This window comes from Theobroma cacao, chromosome 6 (assembly GCF_000208745.1).
Source record: "Theobroma cacao cultivar B97-61/B2 chromosome 6, Criollo_cocoa_genome_V2, whole genome shotgun sequence".
NCBI classification, from domain to species: Eukaryota; Viridiplantae; Streptophyta; class Magnoliopsida; order Malvales; family Malvaceae; genus Theobroma; species Theobroma cacao.
The window spans coordinates 1,001,839-1,027,318 of NC_030855.1; the positions used below are offsets into that span (position 1 = coordinate 1,001,839).

General features: G+C 33.0%; 2 protein-coding genes across 5 annotated transcripts; one reads left to right on the plus strand and one right to left on the minus strand.

Annotated features, from left to right (window-relative positions):
- Positions 14,763-16,574, minus strand: LOC18595140 (transcription factor bHLH53). The gene is made up of 3 exons (XM_018123003.1): positions 16,494-16,574; positions 15,179-15,869; positions 14,763-15,038 (listed from the first exon to the last, which is right to left on the minus strand). The coding sequence occupies exons 2-3, from the start codon at positions 15,854-15,856 to the stop codon at positions 14,844-14,846; spliced, it is 873 nt and encodes a 290-aa protein (XP_017978492.1). The 5' UTR covers positions 15,857-15,869; positions 16,494-16,574; the 3' UTR covers positions 14,763-14,843.
- Positions 18,226-25,207, plus strand: LOC18595141 (primase homolog protein). Of its 4 annotated transcripts, none has more exons than XM_007022967.2 (12): positions 18,226-18,656; positions 18,752-18,807; positions 18,898-18,949; positions 19,093-19,155; positions 20,089-20,169; positions 20,946-21,026; positions 23,118-23,183; positions 23,370-23,486; positions 24,130-24,177; positions 24,309-24,394; positions 24,675-24,735; positions 24,820-25,207. In XM_007022967.2, exons 1-12 carry the CDS (start codon positions 18,366-18,368, stop codon positions 24,892-24,894), a joined length of 1,077 nt encoding a protein of 358 aa, XP_007023029.2. In that variant the 5' UTR covers positions 18,226-18,365; the 3' UTR covers positions 24,895-25,207. The 4 variants fall into 4 exon arrangements, with proteins under 4 accessions (XP_007023029.2, XP_017979488.1, XP_017979489.1 ...); XM_007022968.2 differs by having other exon boundaries at positions 18,346-18,656; positions 18,757-18,807; XM_018123999.1 differs by lacking the exon at positions 24,130-24,177.

Sequence of the window (25,480 nt, forward strand, 5' to 3'; positions counted from 1 at the left end):
AGATTGAGGGGACTCTTCAGCTCTCTTGAGAGCAATCAGATATGATCTAAATTGACTCGGCCTTTGATACTACTAGTGTGATGGTTAAGGTAAGACTTGAGAAGGCAAATTGGAAGCCATAACTCGATTTTTACCTAAAACTGTGAAATCAGTTAATGTATTATGTGGACGAGGCTGTTGAAAATGACGATTAACCAAGGACAATTTCCTTCTAAAGTTTCTGGAATGTTGATGATAAACACGTGGAGGAGGTTCACGAAAAGGAAAAGTTTTTTCATTGTTCTGGCTTTTCACACCGCTGTTGTTGCTGGCTAAGCTTAGCCTCATTTATCTCTCAAAGAACTAGAACCCATTCAAATTAGAAATTGTTCTTCTGGCTTCAATCATAGTTCTAAATCTTACAAAGCCATAACGAGAATATTTAAATTCCTACCCTTGCGGAATAAAAGTACCAACAACATCACCAAATCTTTTACAAATAGATCTCAACCAAGTATGAGAAATTGTTGGGGACAGATTACCAAAAAAAAAGAACAGAGATTGGATCTGCATTTCAATTGCTACCATAACTGCGCCCTTCACGCCTGCCTGAGGCAATAAAGCCATCGTTTCTTCCTCTGCTCATCGTCGACTTTTCAGCTCCCTTTTTCTTAACAAAACCCCGAAGCAATATGAAATGCTGAAGAGAATGTATCTTTAAAGTGATTCGGTTTCAAAATGTCTAAAGTCCTTGATGCTTTCCTTCTTTTGTAAACAAAACACCCTCTCTTACTAAACTAAAGTAGGAATCAATTCAGCAAGGTACAACATTGAAAATCAATGGTGCTCCTACTTGGCTTAGATGAAGCATATACATTTTTATAGATTTAGAGCAATTGAAACTTGAGTTTAAAGGTAAAAAATGGGACTCCAAACTTAAAACTTTTGTCTTCTTAAAAACCAATAAGTAGAGCAAGGTTGATTACCTATATAGTGATTGTTGGCTTTTTAATTCTTATTTTATTTTTTGGTCATTCAAAATTTAATATTTCTATTGGGAGAGGTATGACGTTTGATTGTAGAAAGTCATGTCTCTTTGGAAGGATACATTTGTTCACTTTAGGAATATGTGTGTCTATATAATGAAGAGGTACATTGGTGATGGTTCACTATTTATAAATACCCATCGCCTCTTTTCGAAAAATTCATTCTAAGCATTCTGTGTTTCCAAAAGCTCTATTCTTCTTCACCTTGAAATTTTTTTAAGAGCAATTGAGAGATTTATGAGTTCGTTAGATTTTTTATTTGAGTGCATACTAGAAGATCCTTGAGTGGTTCATTGACGTCATTGATTGCTATTTACACCAAGGTAGTGATGGAAATCTACTCTGAAGTTAGCATCTTCCATAGTATGCCTCGAACTAGTTTTCATATTCAAAACTTTCTTATTTCTTTTTATTGTTAATTGTTAAGTCTCTATTATTGCCTTGTGTGTTTGTCTTTATCTTTTCGAGTATAAATTCCAACAATTTTAGAGTAGATTTATTTTTTGCATTTTTTAAAAAAAATGGATTCTATTGAGGAACAAATATCTACAAAGCTGGAGAAATTCTCTAGGTGAACATTCGTAGATAGCATAATCAAATGTGTTATTGGTTAACAACCTTAGGACTTTTTTCTATAATCTCCAATCTTGTTGTTTCTTCAAATGAAAATCCCGATCCTATTGGTCTTTCAAATCAAAACTCTAGTTCTTACTTAATTAAGAATACAAGCACACAAATACAATTAGATAAGGATTATCTTTATCATGGTTGTATTTTTTTTTGCTTTGTCTTGTAATATTGACAATATCTTCTACACTACAAAAATTGCACGTGAATTGTGGAAAGCATTAAAAAGAAATATGGTAAAAAGGAATAAGGTCTTGATAACTACATTATAGAAAAATATATAGACTTCAAAATGACTGATAATAAATCTATTGTGGAACAAGCACACCTTTGCTAAGTTCTTATTCATGAGTTGAAACAAAGGACATTTGAAATGTGTGAAAAATTTCATGTGGGTTCTTTGCTTGAAAAACTTGCTCCAAAACGGAAATCTTTTGCTTTGTCCCCAAAACACAAACGTGAGACTTTGACTATGAATAGTTTAATTGTTTCTCTTCAATTTGAAGAAAAATAGAAAGATAAGGATAAATTGTCCAATGAGTTTGGTGACAAAGAAAACATAGCAGAAAGGAAAAATTCAAACTTAAAAAAAAAGGAAGTTTTCAAAGATAATTTTTGTAAACAACCATCTAACGTTACCGAAAAAAAGAAGAGATGTTACTTTGTTTGTGGAAATTGGGGCACCTGGCAAGAGTTTGTTGACTTCGTAAAGGCAAGAAAACGTTTAAGACACTGGTCTTAGAGATCAATGTTGTGACTAGTGAGAATGACAAATGGTAAGTTCAAACATTTCTATGGTCAATTTGGTGTGTGAGTCTATCGATTGGTGGATTGATACCGAGGCTAATATCCATATTTATGCTAACCAATCCATATTTTTAAAATATCAAGTTATTGATGGAAAATATGTGAACATGGATAATTTTGCGGTTGCACAAGTGAAAGGAAAAGAAAGATTTATTATTGACTTTCTGGAAAACCTTGTCTCTTCATAAAGTGCAACATGTGCCTGACATTATAAGGAATTTGATTAACAGCTTTTTTTTTTTATTAAAGATGCCTATTAATTATTATTTGAGTCCAATAAAGTTGTAGTTAGTAGAAATGAGTTTTTTATTGGTAGATGATATATATCGAGGGTCTCTTCAAGTTAAATGTGTAGAATGCTGTTTGTCATGGTAATGAAAGTAATAATAGTTTTTCTCTTCATAATGTTGTTCTTTTTTCTAAAGTTTAACATGGTCGTTTAGAGCATAATAATAATACATCCATAAAGAGAATGATGAATTTGGATCTTAATCCTAAAGCTGACATAAACATGCGTGAAAAATGTAAAATTTCTGTGCAGTTTAAATTACCTATAAAGTTTGTTAAGTTTGTAACTAGAGAATCTGCAATCTTAGAGTTAATACATATCAATGTTTGTGACATTCAAGTTTACTTTATAAATGGTAAGAGATACTTTATTACTTTCATAAATGATTTTTCTAAATATTATTATGCCTTTCCAATTCGAATAAAAGATAAGACTTTGGCTATGTTTACTAAATATAAAAATGAAGTTGAAGATCAAAAAGAAAAATGAATTAAAATTCTTCGATTAGATAGGGGAGGAGAATAAGGTTTTATAGAGTTTTCAAACTTCTGTAATGAGAATGGAATTATCCATCAAGTATCCCCCCTTACACACCCCAATCAAATAGTGTGATAGAGAGGAAAAATCGAACTTTATTGGATATAGTAAATTCTATGCTTTCAAGTTTCGAACTCCCAAAAAACTTATGAAATGAGGCACTATTTTCTGCATGTCACATTCTAAATAGAGTTCCTCAAAAGAAGTTAGAGAAAACTCCATATGAATTATGAAAAATGAGGAAACCGAATTTAAATTATTTAATAATGTGGGGGTGCTTGGCAAAAGTAAAATTTCGAAAATTAAAACAAAGAAACTAGGACCTAAAACTATTGATGGAGTTCTTGTGGGCTATTTCCAAGATAGTGTCACTTATTGGATTTTAATAATTAAATTCGAAATTACTGATATAATTGTCAACACCATCATAGAATCAAGAGATATATTTTTTGAGGATATTTTACCCTTGAAAGTTAAGGTGAATAGCTCAATATCTTCTAAATGCACTTCAATTTTGCTAATTCAAGAGGAAAAAGATATGATCAATATGGAAAGTCTTATAAAAAGTAAAAGAGAGAGAGTAGAGAAAAATTTTGGAAATGATTTTTATACCTATCTAATGGAAGATGATCCTTGAATGTATAAGGAAGTCACATCATCTATAGACTCTACTTTTTGGAAAGATGCCAAAAATGTAGAAATGGAGTCTTTAATAAATAATAAAACTTGAGTTTTGACCGAATTGCCTAAGGGTGGTAAACCTATTGGTTGTAAGTGGATATTTAAAAAGAAACTTCAGCCAAATAGGTCCATAGAAAAATTCAAAACAAGATTAGTTGCAAAAGGTTATTCCCAAAAAAAAGAGTTTGATTATTTCGACATTTATTCTCTAGTAGCAAATTGATGACAATCTAAGTGCCTATAGTTTTTACATCCTTATGTAAGTTGAAGATATAATAAATGGATATTAAAACCACCTTTCTAAATGGCGAATTAGAAAAAGAACTATATATGGAATAATTGAAGAGATTTGTCATACCGGGTCAAAAACATAAGGTTTGTAAACTAACGAAATCCTTATTTGGATTTAAAGCAAGCCCCAAAGCAATGGCATGAAAAAATTTGATCAAGTCATCTTGTTAAATGGATTTTCGATAAATAACTATGATAAATGTGTTTATATTAAAGTTACTAACCTTGGGTGTGTCATATTATGTTTGTATGTCGATGATATTCTCATCTTCGATTGCAATTTAAGTATTATTAAGGAGACTCAACATTTATTGTCAAATATCTTTGACATGAAAGATTTAGGAAAGGCAGATGTTATTTTGGGAGTTAAGATTTTACAAAGTCCTACGGGTATTACAATTACACAATCACATTATATCGATAAAAATATTGCAGAAATTTAATAATTATGATTGTAAACCCATGAGTACGCCTTATGCTCCGAATATGAGAGTAAGGAAAAATGTTGGAGAGCATGTTTCTCAGTTGCTGCATTCTCAAATTATTTGCACACTCATGTATCTTTAAAATACTAGGAGACCTAATATAGTACAAGAAGTGAAAAGGTTAAGTAAATATATCAGTAATCTTGATATAAATCATTGGATGGCATTGGAAATGATATTGAGATTTCTAAAACGTACCATATCATTGGGTATACACTATTCAGATTATTCTGCTGTGCTCAGAGGCTATAGTAATGCAAACTAGATCTCTAATTTAGATGGAGCTAAAGCTACCACATGATATGTTTTCACATTACATGGAGTTGTTGTTTCATGGAAATCTTCCAAGCAGGCATGTTTTTCTTGATCCTCCATGGAATCTGAGATGATTGTCCTAAATGCGATGGCACAACAAGTGAAATGGCTTAAACATTTATTAATGGATATTTCAATTATAGAAAAACCAATTCCTGCAATTTGCTTTCATTTTGATAATCAAGTGGCTATTGTGAAATGTAAACAAAAGAACTCAAATAAGCAAAAAAGACATGTGTTTGAGGCAGAAAACAATTATTAGATTAATTAAAAATGGAGTAATCATGTTGAATTACATTCCTTCTTCAAAGAATATTGCAAATCCGTTAACGAAAGGACTAGCTAGAAAGTAAGTCATTGAATGTTCAAAAGAGATGGGATTGGAGCCCATTAATTAGAAATTACAGGTAATGGTAACCTAACCTTTCTGATTGGAGAACCCAAGACAAAAGGTCAATGTAGTAAAAACAAGCTGTTTAGTGAATGAAAAGGTACCATTTTTTAAGAGTTCTATAGTCACAATATGATTTTATGATACTTAATATAATAGTTGGGAAGAGTACATGCTCGAAATTAGTTTGTAACAAATTATGCAAGATATGCTTCTGTTACACATGTCCTTGAAGAACTCACTTATTTGAGTGTGGTTCTGAGGTTGCAACCTACGAGATTAGGCTTTGTCTAGAGCACTCAAGAAGCAACATACGAGCACAAGGCCATTAAAATGTGACCCCGTTTAAAACTCAATCAAAATCTCGTACGATGTGTATGATGAATTAAAGCTCAAGCTAGAAAATCTTAGTTCAAGATGCAAGGTCACTACGATTCTTCCTAATGGATTTTCTAATACTAAGTGAGGTTTAAGTCCATAAAACACTTTCACCGAATGCATTGTACAAGACTGTTTTTATATTCCTTATATTTTGAATCATGTGGGGGATTGTTGGCTTTTTAATTCTTTTTTTTTTTTTGATTCAAAATTTAATGTGTCTATTGGAAAAGGTATGACCTTTGATTGTAGAGGCAAATTTCTTTAGAAGGTTACATTTGTTCACTTCATAAATAGGTGTGTTTGTATAATGAAAATGCACATTGGTGATGGTTCACTATCTATAAATACCCATCCCCTCTTTCTAAAAATTCATTCCAAGCATTCCATGTTTCCAAAAACTCTATTCTTTTTCATCTTAAAGTTCCTTCAATAGCAATCGAGAGATTTACGAGTTTGTCAAATTTTCTATTTGAGTGCACATTAGAAGATCTTTAAGTGGTTTGTTGTAACTTGAAATAGGATGTCATTTATTACTATTTTCACCGAGGTAGCGACAGAAATCTACTTTGAAGTCAACGCCTTCCATAGCATGCCTTCCATAGCACATTCAAAACATTTTTTTTTGTTAATTGTTAAGTCTCTGTTATTTCTTCGTGTGTTCTTCTTTATCTATTTTAGTATAGATTCCAACAATGATTTGATTCCAAAATGCTTGAGGTCCTTGGTGTTTTTCTTCTTTTGTAAATAAAACTAAAGTGGGAATCAATTTAGTATAATTTAGAGAAATGGATACATTTATGCCACCAATGATACTTTGCTTTAGAGTTATATGTATCATGTCTTCTTTTTCATTTTCATTTGGTTCCAAATTTCAATCCATTATTAATATGTCAATAGAATATAAATGAAATTTTCCACCTATGTGCCACATATATGTCCAATAATGCTAATGTAGTCATAAGGACATACATGTAGCAATTAGATGGCAAATCCCTTCCATACTTTAACATTGTACTGATGAATAGATGAATTTAAAATAAATTCAAAAAGTTGCAAATGAAAAAATCAAGTTCGTTTAGTCATAAATGAAAATAAAATATAATGACATCATTACAAACTAGCGATTAACTTAAAAATAAAGACATATTAATAAATTTCCTCGCTCACTTTCATTTTACAAATGCAGATGAAGACTTTAATCATCCACACTCCTTGAGTTATAATGTGGCTATTGAACATAATGGAAATTCTATTCCTCTCTGTCGTGATTGCTATTTGGAAATTTTTGGTCACGCTTATGCTTATAAAAATTGCAAATTCTACTTGCCCAAAACATGCGTCACATTGCTGTATAAAGTGTTACACTCTCTTCACCCTCAGCACCCTCTCTAGCTCTTTGACGATATAGATGTCTCGTTTATATGTTATGAATGTAAAGACTATTCTCGTGGGTTTTTTTTTACAAGTGCTATCCATGTGAGTTCACACTTGACGTGAAATGTGCTACCACTCCAATTGCACCTAAAATTGAGGGCTAAAGGCTAATAGAGATGGAGAGACTCTCCAAGTTATACCCTTTCAATCAAAATCATAAGCTAGAGTTCTTCAACCTTAGACCCATTTCTACAAATTTCTATTTTTGAGATGCCATGCTTGTCACAAGTCAATCATTGGTCAAGCCTATAGATGTGGTAGCTTGTTTTCCAGTTACCAACTTCATGAATCTTGTCTTGCACATGTGTAGGAGATGCCATCATTTCATCCACAACTCTTTTTGTCACTGTATTGTTCTACATGTAGACAAGAAGTAAGGAATGCCATTAGCTATAGTTGTCAGCAATGTGATTTCTACCTTCACCTTTTTTGTGCTAACTCCTTGAAGCTAGCATTAAAATTGAAGTTTCACCAACATAATCTTTATTATTTTGGACCATATATTATGGATTCCTCATAATTATGTGACAGATGCAAAAAGCATGTTAGTCAAGCACCTCTATCATTGCATGGAGTGTCGTATTTTTTTACATATTGAATGTGTTCCAGTACCACATTCAATTAAATCCAAATGTCATATTCATCATTTGACCCTTAAAGATTATTTTGTGGAAGATGATTCAAGAGAATACTATTGTAACCTTTGTAAAGAAGAAATGACTCCCGAAAATCATGTTTTTTGTTGCGAAGAATGTGATGGACAATTTGTTGCTCACATTGAGTGTGTACTTCTTACGGTACATTTGCTACTATCATTTTCTTTTTTGAATTTTTCTATACCACATTATTGAATTTTTTTTGAAGGAAAATAAGAATCTAAATTACAAATACACATCACATGATCATATCCACCACCTCTTTAGTTGATTGGAATTTATTAATCTAGCTACTTTGATCAATTTCAATTTAATAGGCTTTATACTTTACATATGGAGGACACTCCTTTATCTTATTTTTTTGTTAGAAGGAAAATGAATTTTTTGTGTGTGCTTGTTAAAACTTATTATTGAAAGTTTTTGTTGCATAATTTGTGGACAAACTATGCATAAACTATACATGCTCAATATTGTAATTTATTTTCTTGGAAGAGTATAATATTTTTGAGGTCTACATTTTTAGAACTTAACAAAATCCATGCTTTTAGGAGGAAGAAGTTGAACTAGATGCTCTGTCCAAGTTGAAAGCTAAAGGAATCAAACAAAAGTAGAAGAGTGATGAAGAAAATCAAGCCATAGAAGAATCAACAGAGGTGTTGTAAAGTTATGAACAAAATTAAGCCATGGAGGAATCAACAGTGTAGCAACAGAGTCATGAAGAAAATCCATCCATGGAGGAACCAACAGAAAAGTAACTAGCAGAGGGAAAAGGAATATTAGTTTTGGCCTTGCCTATCTAGTTGAAGTAGGAGTCTTCTTGTACTTGTTGTCTAGCATAAGCTTTGACTATCTCTGGGTTGTACTTCAATATTAATTGCAAGCTTCTTCATAGACCTTTTTGTCATGAGAACATTAATATCATCAACATTTCTTAAGGCATTGATTTTGGATCCTCTCTTTTTCCATGAAAAGACTTTCTTCTTTTTTTCTTCTTTTCTTCCAAAGAGCATTACTTCATCGAGCAAACAAATACTATCCCTCAACTTTATTCAAATTTAGGCAAGGTTGAATATATTTAGTAGGATAGTGATGACAACCTTTGTTCTAGTGTGATTTGGACTAGTATTAATCCCTCTCTAGCAAGGAAAAGCAAATAACTATTGTCTTCCTGGTTCATATCTTTCTCTAATCTGGGCACCTTGTTGTATATCTCCCTTGTGCCCTCTATTTCTCCTTTGTGCCTGATGTGTTTTATTTTGTTCTAGCACCTTATTATTGTCTCTGTTGGATCTTGCTCCACCAGACCTGAGCAATGATTTACTACTATTACAGACTATGACCCTTTTGTAAATCATAGTCTGTTTTTGTAAATTAATGAATTCAACTCAGTGTTGCAAAAAAAATTAATCTATTATATAATTTTCATCCATTATTTTTTCTAATTAGATTAATTTATAATATACTTGAAAAAAATTAAAGAAAACCTTAATTCCATATATGATGCGAAAGGGACTGTTGTTGAAAATGGACTTCAAGAAAGCTTATGACAGTATCAATTAGGAGTTCTTACAATTTATCATGAGGAAAATGGGATTTGGTGATAGATGGCGATGATGATCCGGGAACTTCTGGCTACAGCGAGGGTCTTTGTCCTTGTTAACAGTGTTCCCACTAACCCATTTTAGATGGAGTATGGACTGCGATAGGGATGTCCCTTTTCTCGGTTCTTCTTTAACATTGTGGTAGAGGCATTGAGTTTGCTGATGGGTAAGGCAGAAGTTCTTGACCTTTGTTAAGGGATCTTTATCGATGGAAGTGGGTTGGTTATATCTCACCTCCAGTTTGCGGATGACACGATAATCTTCTGTAGGCTTAAGTTAGATTGTTTGTTGAATGCTAAAAGGATTCTAAGGTGTTTCCAAATGATTTCGGGTCTCAAGATTAATTTTCAAAAAAGTAGCCTGTTCAGCATTGAGGTTGATAATCAATTTGTGAGAAGGTGGGCAGATGCAATTGCATGTAAGGTGGGAGAACTTTCTACAGTTTATTTAGAACTACCTTTAGGGCTAATCCTCAGTCTTCCAATATATGGGAACTTGTCATTGAGAAGTTCGAGTGGAGATTGGTAGGGTGAAAATCAAAGGTTCTTTTGATAAGTGGGAGAATCACTTTGCTTAGATCAATCCTTGCGAGCTTGCCTATTTTCTTTATGTCTCTTTTTCAAATCTCAAAGCGGGTTAAAAATGAGCTTGGAAAAATTGAAAGAAGGTTTTTGTGGAGTGGGGTTGATGAAAAATGAAAAATTTATTATATTGGATGGAACAAAGTGTGTAGGTATAAAAAGGATAGGACACTTGGAATCATTGATTTGGAGATAAAAATAGAGTTCTCATTAACAAGTGGATATGGAGATATGGAAAAGAAAGAAATTGTTTATGGAAGGAGGTTGTGGTTACTAGTTGATAAAATAAGAAGGACTCCGACAAGTCTTTTGCTTGATATAAATTCTAACAGGAAGTTCTTTTCGCCTTGAAAAAATATTCTTAAACCTCTTCACCTAGCTAATGAATTTTTTATGCAAGTTAATTCTAATCTCCATATAATTGTCAGTGATGGCAAGAACATTCTTTTTTGGACTAACAAGTGGATTGAGGTGGGTATTCTTAAGGACTACTTCCCTTGAATCTTCACCTTAGCCTCAAAGAAAAGTGAGGTCATCAAAGAATATGGCCAATGGGACGACAGTAGCTGGGTTTGGAAAGTTAATCTACGATGTCAACCTTTTGTGCGTGAAAAAGTGTAATGGAATAATTTTAGAAAGACAATGGAGGAGTATCACCTATGTAATCTGTTGGAAGATATGCTTGTTTGGAAGGGCACACCGTCGGGTTAATATTCTGTGAGGTCTTTCTATAAAGAGGCGTTGCAAGTTAAAAACAATAGTAGGGGAGTGTGGAAGGATATATGGTCCAGCCTTACCCCCAAAAGATGGAAATATTCTGTTGGCAGGTTATCCATGAGAGAGTAGTTGTCAAACAAGAGCTTGTTCGCCGAAGAATGATTACAACTAATAAGGCAAAGTGCAATATCTACATGAATGATTTGGAATTTATTCAACACCTATTTCTTCACTGCACAAATACCTAGAAAATTTAGATGCGATGGTGTGGTGAATGAGGCATTTATTGGGCTATCCCCAAGAATTTGGAAATCTTTTTTAGTATGTGGAATTTTGCTTGTGTGGAATTTTGGAAATCTAAAGTTTAGAAAATGGCCTTTTACACCATTATTTGGACATTATGGTTACAGAGAAACGACATGGTTTTTAATGGGAAAAAGTGGGACTCTTCCCATGTTTTTAACTTAAGTAAATTTGGGTTGCTACTTGGGTGAAGGCTAAATGGCCATTGGAGTATGGTGTTGCTTTGGATACCTTCCGCTATCCTAACATGGGAAAGGTTATGACTGAGGCTAAAAAAGAGAGGTCGATGTAGGAATGGTGTAGACCAACTCATGGTGAAATGAAGTTTAATGTTGATGGTGTCGCGCAAAGATGCCTGAAGGAGGCCGAAATTGGTGAGGTTCTTTGCGATGAAAACGGGGAGGTCAAAGTTGTCTTCTATAAACCTATAAGGGTTGAAGATTAGAAGATTCTAGCATGACTGTAATTAAAGCAATTAAGGAGGCTTTTTAGTGTTTACTGCTTTAAATTGGTGCCAATCACATATGTTAATCATTGAAAGTGATTCTAAAAATGCTGTCAAGTGGATAACAAACCCAGAGGATGCTCCACAGAGGTTTACATTGACTCCATATGCTTTTGATGATAACAAAACATTCTTCATTCATCAATGTCTAACTTTACTATTTAAGTGTGCAAGATTTTATTTAATACACCTAACAAAGCTGTTTATTAAAAGTATGTTAAGGAGCTTGCTAAGTTTAATGAAGAGTTAATCAATTACGAGGGAAAGAGCAAGTAATGAACAAAGACAAAACCTTAGTAACTGATTATCAAGGCACCTTAATCAATTAAGGCATGGCTGTGTGATAAGCTAAACCAAAATAGAAATATGATAATCGGTTAAGTGGTCTAGTTAATCAGTTGGAGCACAAGGTTCTAGTTTCATCAAGCATCAAAATAATAAATTTAAAAATATGATTGACCGTTGAAGGGAGCTAAAATGGAAAATGTTCAAAATTGGAAAATTCTCTAGTCGATTAAGGCTAATTGTAATCAATTATGGTTGAAGGGAGTAGAGCTTCAATCAGTTAAGAAAAGAGCTAGCCAACTAGAGGAAGACTGCTGTGTAGAGAAGTGAAAACAGAAAGTTTCAATTAAAGCCTGCCATAACCAGTTAGAGGAAGTCTATTGAAGAAGATAAGTCTGAAGACAAAAAACTTTTAATCAGTTAGAGCCTTATGTAATTGGTTAGAATAAAGAACTCAGTAGCAGGATAGTGCAAGGTAGAGAAACAGTAATCGGTTAGAGTTGCTTGTAACTAATTAGCCGAAGTTTGTCTGCCTGTTTGAATTTAAACATTAGAGGATAAAATAATAGCTAGAAGTGCATCAAAGTTGTTTCTAATGCTAAAAATTGTCTCCAATAGAAAAATCTGACTCCTAAAGTATAAAAGGAAGCTCCAAAGTCAAAAAAAGCAAATTTAAAGAGTACAAAGCTACTTTGAGAAAAAAACCAAATATTCTTCACTGAAAACACTTGTTCTTCAATCCAAATCCAGAAAAAGTATTTGAGCTTGATTGTAATCTGTCTAGACTTGTAAAGGTACTTAGTTTTACTTCTTTTTTCTTGAGAAATTAGAGTGTGGGAAACACTCTAAAGCTTGTTGTAAGGGATTAGAGCTTGGGTTAAAAGCTCACATTGTAAAAGCTTGGTGGAAGCTATTAATTCCACTAGTTTAGTAAAGTTAGGTTGAAAATCCTTGATTGGGAAATCAAGATAGTGAACGTAGGTCAAGGGGACTGAACCACTATAAATACTCTTGCATTGTCCACTTCTCTTTACCCTTCCTTATTTGGTGTCTTGTAATTTTAACAAGTTCTAGTCCTTCCCTTCATCTAGTTGATTAACTACTTTACAAGCTCTAAAGGGTCGAGTAGAAATTTTTTTTAGTACTATTCACCCCCTTTAGCACTCAAATAGGACCAACAGTTTAAGAAATGAATCTTACATATCGAGTGGCTAAAAAAAATAGTTAGAAGATGGGAAATCAATCATATTTTTAGGTAAAGGAACAGATGGTGGATAGCTTGGCTAAGGAGGGAATGCAAAGGCAGACTGATCTTTAGTGTGTGTTTGAGTAAACTTTGTGATAAGTTGTTGCCTTTGGTTTAGGGGTTACAGAGGAAGGGCTATTTGATTGAGATGCTAGTTCCTGTAAGTCCCTGTTGTGTTGTGTTTCCTTGAGAAAAGTTTTTGTGCTAATCTATGGTCTGTATTGTTGTTGCTTTTTTGTTTGAAGAAGGTTTGTTTCATGGTTGTGCATGCTTCATGGTCGGACATGCCTCATGACTTGCTTGGGACTTGGGATTTGTATGAGATATTGTTGTGTCTGGGATGGTTCGATAATTATGGGATTACTGTACAAGGAGAGGGTGATTGGGGAGGATTGCTTTGTTTTTGTATGATGAGAATGCATCTGGGTTTGTTGCCTAGATTCGATGGTTTAGGGTTGGTATGCACTAATCCATGCATAACAACTTCAAATCATCTCTTTTGTTCATAGGGATGTTCCCTTGCTAATCATTTATGAAATTAACTTTCAAAAAAAAAATTTCACATATGATACTATTTTGTCAACTCTATGTAATTATTATAATAATCATGCTCATAAAATTCATAGATCTATTAATGAATAAATTTTAAATATGCATTTAAAATTTGGTCACACTTCACCACGAATTTATTATGTATGTAAATTATAATAATTTTCTTACTCAATAGGATTAGATTAAGAATTTAATGTTGTGGTTTCGTATATATTGTTGTGGACAGAGAAACTAAAGCTATGCTAAGTGATTGGATTATAAGATGGTAAGCTTGTAAATATGTATAAACAAAAAATTTGAGATTTTCATATTAAATTAAAAAAATTTTGCGAGGGAGTCTAAATGCGTTTGTCTTTGCATGAGCATTCGACATCACCAATAGTATTATCCTAGCAATCAATTTCATCAAGAATGTACCATTTGTTTCAAGACCTTGAGTAAAGGTTAAAAACTCAAGATAGCACCACCTTTGAATCAAATTTAGTAATAAGTTTTTTGGTACCAACAAGGTTTGAGGAGGTAACTAATTGGAGTGCTTGTTTGATCACCAGTAATAATGGGAAATGGAATAGTCATTCCCCTGGTCAAATATATTGTAAATTCTTTAACTTTTAGAAAACACATATATTGTTCAGGATTAATATTTGATACATTAATAAGTAAAAGGTGGATTTTTTTTTTAAGGAAATAAAAAGTTGATATTAAAACATGGTGTCGTTTTGAGATCTTATTATTATTATTTCTTTCAAAATAATATTCACATTTTACCTCATTAATGAGGTGTCAAGATTTGGTAGCATGTGCATCAAATATTAATCCCATTATTCACGTTTTCTAAAATTACGCTTCGGACCAATAGATACAATAAGGAGTAGAGATTAAACATTAATTCTCAATCTTTGAAATTTCTTAATATATCTAGTTATATTAGTGATTTGAACTTTGACGGGTCTAAAATCAGGCTTTCATTTTCCAAAATATAAAAAATAACAACCACTAATTCATAATTTCTTTGTAAAGAGAAATTTACAAGAAATGGTCAGATTAGTATAATTAGCAAGTACTAAATTAGCTGGGAAAATACAACAAAAATATTTCTAACTAGTTAATACTGGGAAATTAAAATCATAGTGGCTAGCTAGTGAGAAGAATCCTATTGATTTCCTCGATTATCAAAGGCTTTGATTGAATCTGATAATCATTGGCCAGAGTTTGCACGAAATCTTTAGGGATCAAGCACTTTTCTTCGGAATACAACTTCTCTTGAATTGCTTGAGATGCAAGCAAGTTTGGGAGTTCTTGTGAATGCATTAATGCTTCTTCCTTACCCTGCTATTACCATCACCCACCGATCATCTATCTCAGGAATATTAATCCAATAACTTAAATATCAAAATTCAGTATAAGAACCAAGTATAGCTTAACTGGCAAGGAATAAGTATCAAAGTTTCAAGGTTGAGATGCATCACCTGATGAAATGACCACATGGCTTCAAGAACTCCAACTTGAGCCTGCAAGAAGTTGACATACTTATAAGCAGCCCGGAGCATCTCAGCAGTTCTCATCTTATGGCCACCAGGGATGAGCTTTCCCAGCTCCTGTGTCTTGTCAGTTATTTTCCTTCTCCTTTGACGTGCGGCAATGCTCTGCAGGTTAGACACGCTAACTGGACTTGTTTTCTTGGCATTCTCATTCTCACAATTGAAAGTGGGCATTTCGGGCTCAAACTCTGGCAGTGGCACAGGGATTTTTGGCAAGAACAAGTCTGTGGCAGCCGGGCCTGGAGCAGAATTTGGAACGAAACCAGCCAAGAAGTTAGCCCCAAAATTTGAGCAGTAATAATTTGAAACATTCTTTTGGCGTTTGGGGTACTCCTGGCACAACTCAAATTCAAACTCCTCGGGTGGGAAACTAGAGATGATGTACTCAGGTGGAGAAGACAAAGAAGGGAGGAGGTTGGTGTAGCCATCCGAGAAAAGGAGCCCGCCTGGCTGGAGAAATGGATCAATAAAAGTGTCCAAGAGAGCTAAACTGCTATCAAAACCTGAGACTGAGTCTAAATGATAATCTCCTGCCAGCTCTTTTTCTGCTTGCTGAAAGCTGCTTATCTCCGGCTTAAGGCAGTTGGAGCAATAGCTCAAAGCCATGGGGGCGCAGAATCTGGCAGGTGACAACTAAGTGAAATTCAGAAAAGAAAATTGGATTTAAAAAAATAACTAGAGATTAATTAGAATGTGAAATAATATATATACCTTAGACAACTGATCAGAAACCAAGACATAAATGAAGAATTAATTGTAATTATTGGAATTTGAATAAGAAGAAATAACTGCTCTAGCTTCTAGTTAATTAATATATACCTAAATTATATTGAGAGATTTCAATATAATCAAGTACCTGAAAACCCTTCACCAAAAGGGAAAATTGGAAACATTTTGTTTCACATGAACAGCTATAATTAGCTAGAAAGGTTTTCAATCTATAAAACCAACTTGAACGTAGATGAAGTGCAACAAACAGACAACACAAGACAAAAGCTTGACAAAGAAGGTGATGAAAGAAATCGAAGCATATTTCTTAACTGACAAGTTGGCAAAAACAAGGATATTCGGCAATAAGAAATTCTACTTCATTTGGCTATCTCTTTCACTGTTTAAGCAAAACCATATTTCTCTACGATGTAAGAGATTAAAGTGAAATATCAATGCCTTTCCAAAACAATAAAAGGAAAACCAAACAAAATCCAAAGGATAAGACTAGAGATAGAGAGAGAGAGAGAGATACCTGAGAAGATATTGTCCTGTCTTTGGCTGAAATGCAGTAGACTTGAAGTCATTAACAAGCAAACCTGTTGTCAAACTAACTCTCGGGAGTTGTCATTTCCAACATATAAAAGAAGAGAGAGAGAGAGAGAGAGAGGAGTGGGAGAGTGGGGAGTTGAGTGTTTCTGCGGAGATAAAAGAGGTTACTAGATAAGAGCAGTTAGCAGTAACTAACTCCTTGTTCGGAGGAAATAAGGAACAAAAACAACACATACGTGGTAATTACTTATCGCCTGTAGGGTTTCCCTTTGTCTACAAACCGTTACGATCCCTTGTGCATGGTGCCCTGGCGGCAGTCTTTTATTCCATAACGTTCTCCTCCCTTAACCCTTTCATTGTTCTAATCTTTACGTTAGGGTGTTACCCCCTTTTTTTTTTCAATAAAATGAATCAAAAAATATGATATATAAACATTTAAAATTTTTAACTTCTATGTATACTCTATGTAAAGTTCTTGATTGAGTCTAATATCACAAGTCATATGACACTAATTCGATTAGAAATTATACTGTCATATATTTGATGTCACGAGTTTATAAAATTATATAAAAAAAATCATATAAAATTATTATAATAGATATAAAACTAGAGACATATATACGTCTTTTCGATTTTTTATATTATAATTTTTTTTTGTTTCATATGCATGAAAAAGAACTACTTACTTTGAAGAAAAAGAAAAGAAAGTACCCAATTTTCTCTTCCAAAACACAACTTCTCTTCAAAAAAACAAAAACAAAAATATCATTTTTTTTTAACCAAATCAAAGGTTTGTGCCACTGAAGGTAAGATTCGGAGTTACCACTAGGCTCTTATATTGGAACCAAGAATCAATTCTATAGGCTTCAAGGTCATAAGTTTCGCCTTTATCAAAGAACATAGTTCGAAAACTTGGGTACAAATGGAGGAATCAAAACTTTCTACCCCGTATAGGATAAAAGTAACCTTTAGAATTTTGCTCTGGTTCAACTTGATTAGGAATCAAAATCAAAAGCACACCTCTTCTTTACTTAATATCTCATTCAATCATAACAATTAACATCCCATGTTGTCTTGCATGCATCAAAAAAGATACATGTTGGATGACAACCTTGGATGGTTTATTAATTATTAGCATGATGCAAACATATTCAATGTAAAGTAATGAAATATGCTTCGAAAATAATTACGTAATAGTTAAAAAGATTGAAAATCTTAATAAATTAATTAATTCTACAAACAAACGTCTCTACAATGATATGACATACTAAGTGATAAAAATACTTTTAAAATTACATGATATATTAGTAATAATGCACCCTTTAAACTATGCGGCATATTAAATGATGAAAATACCTTTAAATCTACATGACATGTTAACTACATGACACCATAAAATACCATCCTTTAAACTATATGACATGGTAAAAGCATCATTAAAACTATATAGCATTATAAAAACAGTGTATACTTTACTATGACATTTTATACTGGATGACATTATGATTTAGATTGTCATGAGCTAAAGCTAGAATGGCCTGAGTAGGGTTGGATTGGCGTAGGTCGAGGTTGGTCTTGGCATGGACTAAGGATGGATTTGACATAGATTGAGGATGGACGACTTTATGTCTAAACCTTAACTATTTTGTATTTATAAAATTTGGATATATCGATAAATAATATAAATCTTAAAGGGCTTTTGTCATTTTTATGTTACCCTGGGCTCACTTTTTGTCTTCTTCCCCAATGAAAAAATCTTTTGCTTCCAGGCATGAATGGCACTACGGGAAAGGTGCAGGTATTAAATACAATGCAAGTGAGAAGTGAGAAGAGTTAGATTGAAATTGAACAAGCAATGCCCTTTGCTGATATCATTCGTCAGGCCCCCTTTTTCTTCTTTGTCAATGCCACTAACTATAAATCATCTTTCGTAATCATTCCTCCAAGACTCGGATTAGGACGACGCATATGTTCTTGTTCTGGGTCTCTTCCTTCCGCCCCAAAATCCAATGTCCCGCTCTCGCCATCTCAGCAAACTATCAATGGGGGCAAAGTGACGGAATTGAAGAAGAAAGTGGAACTTCTTGGGATTCAAGGTCACGATTCTTGTCTTCCTGGACGATACAACTATTTATTCTGCCCCAAGGTTTTCTACACTCTTTTTCCTTCAGTTCATTTTGGTAATTTTTTTCCTTTCTTGAATGAAATACTAAAGATTTTGCTACCATTTTGGGAGCATAGTGCAGAGGTGGCAAGTCAATGGGGAGGACTTTATCTCTTCATATTATTGACAAGGGGTAATTACTAATTAGCTGGTATTTCATTTTCTCTTTTCTCAAATCTGGGTATGTGACATTTTGATATGTTCAATCGTTGGGTTGGTGTAGAGATTTTGCAATGTGGAGATGTTTTCAAACTGATTGCGGTTGGGCAGGCCAGGTTTCCATTTTCCTTCTTACATCTCTTTGTCCATTTATATCTATAAGCAAAAATAAAAAATAAAAAAAGAAAGAAGAAAAAATATAGAAGAGTAGAAACTGGAATAGCTTTGAAGATAGCAGAATTGATGACTTTGTTTGCAGGCCTTTGCGGACAGCTCTAAAATAATAATGAATGGCACAGTGTTGGAACCAATCGGGGATGAAGTAAGTAGATTGGTTATGGTTTTATCTATCATATTTTTTAGTCTTTTTATTTGCAAGCCATGTTATTATCAACTTCTGTAAAAAGCCAAAAGGCTAATACTTCTGTCACTTTGCTGCATGTTTTTTTTTTCCTTCTAATAAATATTTAAGAGAAGCAGCGAACTTTTCCTTCAAGTAGTAACAATGGGGTTGGCAGGTTTGGTTTGGGTGGAGATCCTACATAGGCATCCCTAGTGGTTGGAACTTGAAAGTTAGTTTGGAGAGTATGACGCTTGCCTGGTAACAAAACTGACAAAGTAAATGTTCTGAGCCAATACTTCAAATTTTTATCCTTGAGTTCCAAAACATCAACCAGTATACATCTTTTTGTCCTTAAATTTCTAAGAAGATATGTACTATGTTTACTACTACATTGGAAATTCTAAAGGCAATATTACCTTAAGTTGAATTTCACCTGTTGATTATCTTAGTAAATTCCCAGCCCCAACTCTTCTTTCTTTTTGTTTCTATTTTCTTGATTGTATCTACCAAAACCCCACTCTTTTTCACTTCACTCTTTTACTTGCACAAGTTTATAGTCCAGGTAGCAGTAGCACCATATCTGCTGAAAGAACAAAATTGGAATTGCACCTACAGGTTGTTAGCCCAGCAACGGACCATTTGCTTGAGTTAGATACAATTGATTGATGTTATCTATATTTAATTAGTGAAAAGGTAGACTTGTAAGACAATTTCTTAAACTAAATATGAGCTTAACGTTTTGATAGTCAGACTTGTGTATATCCTCGAAAGCGTAAGGCCCATGAAAGCTTATGCTAAAGGGTTGTCTTGATATTCTTGACATAATAATATCTATCCCCTATTTTTTCCTAATAATCATTTCTGACATGTTACTGGAATTGATAATTGATGATGGCTATTCTACTTTTTCAGTTGATTGCTTATTTTGCTGGGCGGAGGATATCTAAGGCAACTCTGCAGAGAAATGCTGTCATGCAAAGATCTGGTGATCAGGTCCCCTGTACTATCAATTGCAGCATTTTATATTTTATTACTTACCTTATAATGAATCAATGCAAAGTCAAAACCTTTTTCGGAATTTGAAACTTATTTAATTGACTCAAAGTTATGCACTTCTGGACTGAAAGAGTGATTGGAATTGACATTCAAATTGTATGCATTAAAGCAACTATTGCCAATTTTTAGGTCTTATCTGTGATTATTAAGATTGGTATGTTCTTATTAGTTGTTGATTGTCAATTAAGGTTCATTGTTGCTGTAGTTGGATGTTTGGGATTATTCATTTCATTAAAAATTTTTTTTCGCTGTTCAAAAGAAAAACAAAAAGAATCTTGTTGCTAAGGTGAGGTAGCAAAGGCATCCATAGTATGTGGCAGAAGCTAATCTGATTTAGAGCTATTATTTGGATTCTTGATTGTTCTCATTGGTAGCATGACATTCATCATTTCCTTTTCTGGAACAATAAAACAATCCACTTTGACCTTAATAGAGCCTCAGAGCAGAGCAAAACCTTGCAAAATTTTTTCAATTTCTGTCATCAAAAGAGGACAGAGTCATCTTTAGATATGTTGGGGACAATTATTTTTCCTCTATTTTCTATCTGGATGTCATGAAACATTTCGCTGGCATATTGATCGAAACATTTTCCTTATCAGATACAGTTTCTCTGTCAAATACGGTTTTTGGCCGTCTTAATAATCCATGTGGACCACCTTGTCACTGATAACATTTACTTTCTTTTTTCTAACTATTACTAATAATTTTAACAGGCGGTCATTGCTTTCACTTACAGAGGGAATGGGGTGATTGTTGGGTGCAAGTACCGAACCTTGGAGAAAAAGTTTTGGCAGGTATGTGTTATCCTTACCCTGGAGTTTTAAATGAAATGATGATGTTGTTGGAGGATGGAAGCAAAAGGAATAATGCTATCAGCTAACATTCCTAGAATGCAACAAACAGTTGAATGTTTTCCAGTTGTTATTCTATAATCAAAGCCTATAAATAATGAATAATCTGAAATGTTACCCCTAAACAACCAGATTCAACCTAAAAGGTCTGTATGGGTCATATCCTCTGAAATCATAGTCACATGGGGAGACCTTAGTTTGCCCTATGAATAATCCATTAACTTTGTGTTGCAAGCAGGGTATGCTCGATTCCATTGAGGATAAAGTTTAAGAAGTCATAATGATAGAATGGTCGATGATATAAAAAGATTAACCTAGTGCTCAGGGGCGGAGCTAGCCAAATTTTATTGGAGGGGCCAAACACAGTTGAATAAGAGTTAAAAAATTTTAAAAAACTAATATTTTAAATTCAATCAACAATAAAAATATTGATAATAGAAATATGAAACTAAATATAAAACTATAATTTGTAAAATATAAATAGTTAAAAACAATATATAAGATTAATAGTTTCTTCTTATATAATCAAAATTATTTAAATACTATATATTCAAGATAATTTCATTTCAACTAAATATAAAATGTAAAGTATATAAAAAAAATATACTTAAGTTAATTTCCTCTTATATAATCAGGATTAATTAAAAAATGATACATTGATGAAATTTTAAGTAACAATGTAACATTACAATTTATGTTTATGAACTATATAATAATTTATTAATTTTTAAATATTAAAATTATAAAAAATAATATTTACGTAACATAGAAAAGAAGAACATGACAAGTAGAAGGTAGGTACTACATATTATATAACAAAAAAGAAAGAAAAAGAATGTAGTTAATGGTTTGTAGAAATTTGAGAAAAAAATTTATCAAAACTTATAATATATGAACAAATAGAATAGAAATGAGAAAAATAAATAAATATAAATAAAAGTAATAATATAAATTAGAAAAAAAAATTAAAATTGAATGAGACATGTGAAATTATTTTATTATTTTTATTTATATTAATTATGAAATAAAAAATTATTTTGAAGAGGTCTTTAATAGAATATATAAAAAAATTTAAAAATTTTTATATGTTATGAAAATATTTTTAAAAGTTTTGGGGGGCCCATGGCCCCCCCACCACATAAGGAGGCTCCGCCCCTGCTAGTGCTATTAGATTACTCAGTTGCATGGAAGATCATGTATGCCGACATTTCTCGTGGTTTTTAGTGATTTAATGAACTGCCCTGAGGCAGAATTGCATCTTGGATGTGTTCATACCCATTACCAGGCTTGTAGTTCAGTTTGGTATGGGGAAGAACAACTGAATTAAACCCTTTCCCCTGCCCCATACACCAAGAAAAGTAGGGAGCATCTTGCTATTTTAATTCATCCTTAGTCCCTACCATAGGGTTTTATAAATAAAATGCTGTGCATGGATTGATTTAGAAACCAATATGGTGATCTGACAATTGAAATTGTGTAAGCTTTCAGCAATTCCAGCTCTTCATTTGTGTATTTATAACATTTTTGGTTCATAGGAATAGCTATTCTATTTGTATCTATTAATAGCTATTCCCACGATTGGTTCAAGTTTGGGTGCTGGATAGCTATTCTGTGTCAAATGTTGATTTGGGTCAAACGCAGAATAACTATGCCTCCCCCCCTTGATAAGGATTACTATTCCCGTCTCATTGACAATGGAAACATTTATATTGGGCAATTTCCCCTTGCCTGATGTTAAAAAGTTAAGTTATATCCTCAGAAATTGTTCCAACCAAATATCTTAACAATATTCCTACTCCATTTAGTTTCTACAAACCAAACCATAAAATACTTGTTAGATTCCTCTTCCTACCATTTTCTGGTATTGTGAAATAGGTACTCCATGTCATCATATTCTATTTCGTGAACTATAGATGACCTCACTGGACCTTTTCAATATTTTGTTTTTTATGTTTAAATGGAAATACTTTATCATGTGCAATAAGGTCTATTTTTCCAATTTGGATTTGTATTAATTTCCTTATTCATTTACAGGAGAAGGGTACAAAAAAATGGTTGTATGGACTAGATGACATCGAGGAAGCTGCTACAGTCGTTGTTGTAATTACTCCCTTCATATCTGGCTGTTTTTAGATAATCCTTTAATAACTTAGCACAGATACTCACTCTCTCAATTGTATGTTTTATTGCTGTTATATATTAATGTTTTCAATAGGTTGAAGGTGGAACAGGTAAGCTTTAAGTGGAGGGAGTTGTACGTTCTTATTACCTTTATGTTTATGATAGGTTGAAGGTGAAATAGATAAGCTTGCTGTGGAAGAAGCTGGTGTCCATAATTGTGTAAGTGTTCCTTGTGGTGCACCCCAGACGGTTTCTGCCAAAGAATTACCAACATTGGAAAAGGTGCGGATTGAGACTGGAATATCTTGACCTTTAATATTTGTATCATTCTAATTGACTCAATTTGCTTTTGCTGTGCAAATGAGTTCTCTTCATTTCTTGTCAATGTTATATGAAAACACATCAGAATTATTATTCTATGCAAAAGGTCTATTGTCGAAGCTTTGGACAAACTTTTTATGGCAAGACTTTTTTTGAGTTAGGCATGCACCTTTTGGGATCTGTAAATGAAGAAAAAATTAAGCAAATGCATAACTAGATATCCAGATATTTATAGATTTCAGTATACATGTACTCAATATCAAACTGCTATTGGACTGCCTAGCATGGTGTTAATTTTGATTTCTTTTCCTTTTTTTTCTCCAAATTGGAATGTCAGATTCGACAAAGCCACCTCATGCATAAGTAAATATTTATAAATTTCCATATACATGTGAACCTAATTGTGAGATTCAACAAAGTGGCCCCCCAATCCAACAAAAGAATAAATATATAAATAAGAGCCAAACTGTTACCTTATTACTCTCAAGGCTCAACTCTCTGACATGGATATAGCGTATGCAATCTGCTCATTCTGATTTTTAAACCCAATAAGTCTTTTCAAGTATATACTGATGCTGCTTAGAACTCATTCTTTTCAAGCTAGGACATTGCATATCAGTATCTATGGAACTCGAAAGAGTACTTGGATAAGGTGAGTAAATTTAGTGCAAGACTTTACAAATATAGCTAAGAATTGGTTTGGCAAAGATTAGCTGTCTGAGCTTTTTGCCTTTTACATTTCTTTCCTTCTCTCTTTTATCCTTTTCCATGCAAACTTCTTAGGTATCTTGCATTATCCTGGCAACTGATGTTGACGACCCTGGCAATGCCTTGGCTGAGGAGCTAGCACGTCGGCTTGGAAAAGAAAGGTTACACCATTTATCATTGATATTTCATGTAAACTATTATTCTTCTTTTAGGATGATAGAAAATCTGGGATTGAGGAAAATGGTATAAAATGCCTGCAAAACATTAAGTCATAAATAACAGTATAGTGATGGTAGTTTGCTCTGAGTTCTTTGTCATATAGTGATGATACCTTGAGTCTCATAAGGATAGTATGGTTTCACATTTAAATACCTGGATGTTTAATCAATGCCTAAATATTTCAGATTTATCATCTAACATATATAAATTTCTGGCTATCAGATGTTGGCGAGTGGAATGGCCAAAGAAAGATGACTTTTCTTGTTTCAAAGATGCAAACGAGGTTTGATCACTTTTTGTGCTCTTTTTCTTTTCTTTTCCAACTTAATGTAGTTGATTTATTATAACAATTGGCTTCTGCATTTAGGTTCTCAAGTGCTTGGGACCAGAAGCTTTGAAGGAAGTAATTGAAAATGCAAAACCATATCAGGAATACATGTAATGATCAATTTAAAAGGGGATTCAAACTTAGTTTTTTTATTTATTTTATTTTTACATAGGGTAAAGCCTAAAAGTTTGTCGTGGCGAAAAATAGCTGTAAAATATGGAACCTTGTCAGGAAGAACATACATGAGGAACATAGTTCATGTGGTGGGGATTTTTGTTGTACTTGTATAGGCATTCTTTTCCATTACCCCCACTGGAGAATGTCTTGACTTGGAATAATTTGACATGCCAGAATACAGTTTAAAGGCCAATTATCATGGTGTATTTTAATTGTTTAATTAATTGATTGACTGTTGATGTAATTTTTAGATTGAGAAAAGTTTTACACTTTTACTAATAGATGAATTTGTTGCTATAAGAAGATTTTTCTTATGATTACTTGAATTTTTCCTTGAATGGAAGACAGAAGGAGATGATGTTGGTAGATAATTTGCAATGCCTTTGCATATATTCTGCAATCTGCAGTTATGAAGAATTATTTTTAATATTATTTAATTTTAATTTTATTTAATTAGTAGAATTATCATTATTAACTTAATGCAACTATATTCTTATAAGCATATATTAAAATATATAAAAAT

Excerpts from the sequence above, each read along its gene's own strand:
- LOC18595140 (XM_018123003.1), bottom strand. The coding sequence starts at position 15,856 with ATGGCTTTGAGCTATTGCTCCAACTGCCTTAAGCCGGAGATAAGCAGC. Across the intron at positions 15,039-15,178 it reads CCATGTGGTCATTTCATCAG|GGTAAGGAAGAAGCATTAAT; the intron begins GTGATGCATCTC and ends TGGTAATAGCAG.
- LOC18595141 (XM_007022967.2), top strand. The coding sequence starts at position 18,366 with ATGCCCTTTGCTGATATCATTCGTCAGGCCCCCTTTTTCTTCTTTGTC. Across the intron at positions 20,170-20,945 it reads TGCAAAGATCTGGTGATCAG|GCGGTCATTGCTTTCACTTA; the intron begins GTCCCCTGTACT and ends TAATTTTAACAG. Across the intron at positions 24,395-24,674 it reads CGTCGGCTTGGAAAAGAAAG|ATGTTGGCGAGTGGAATGGC; the intron begins GTTACACCATTT and ends TCTGGCTATCAG.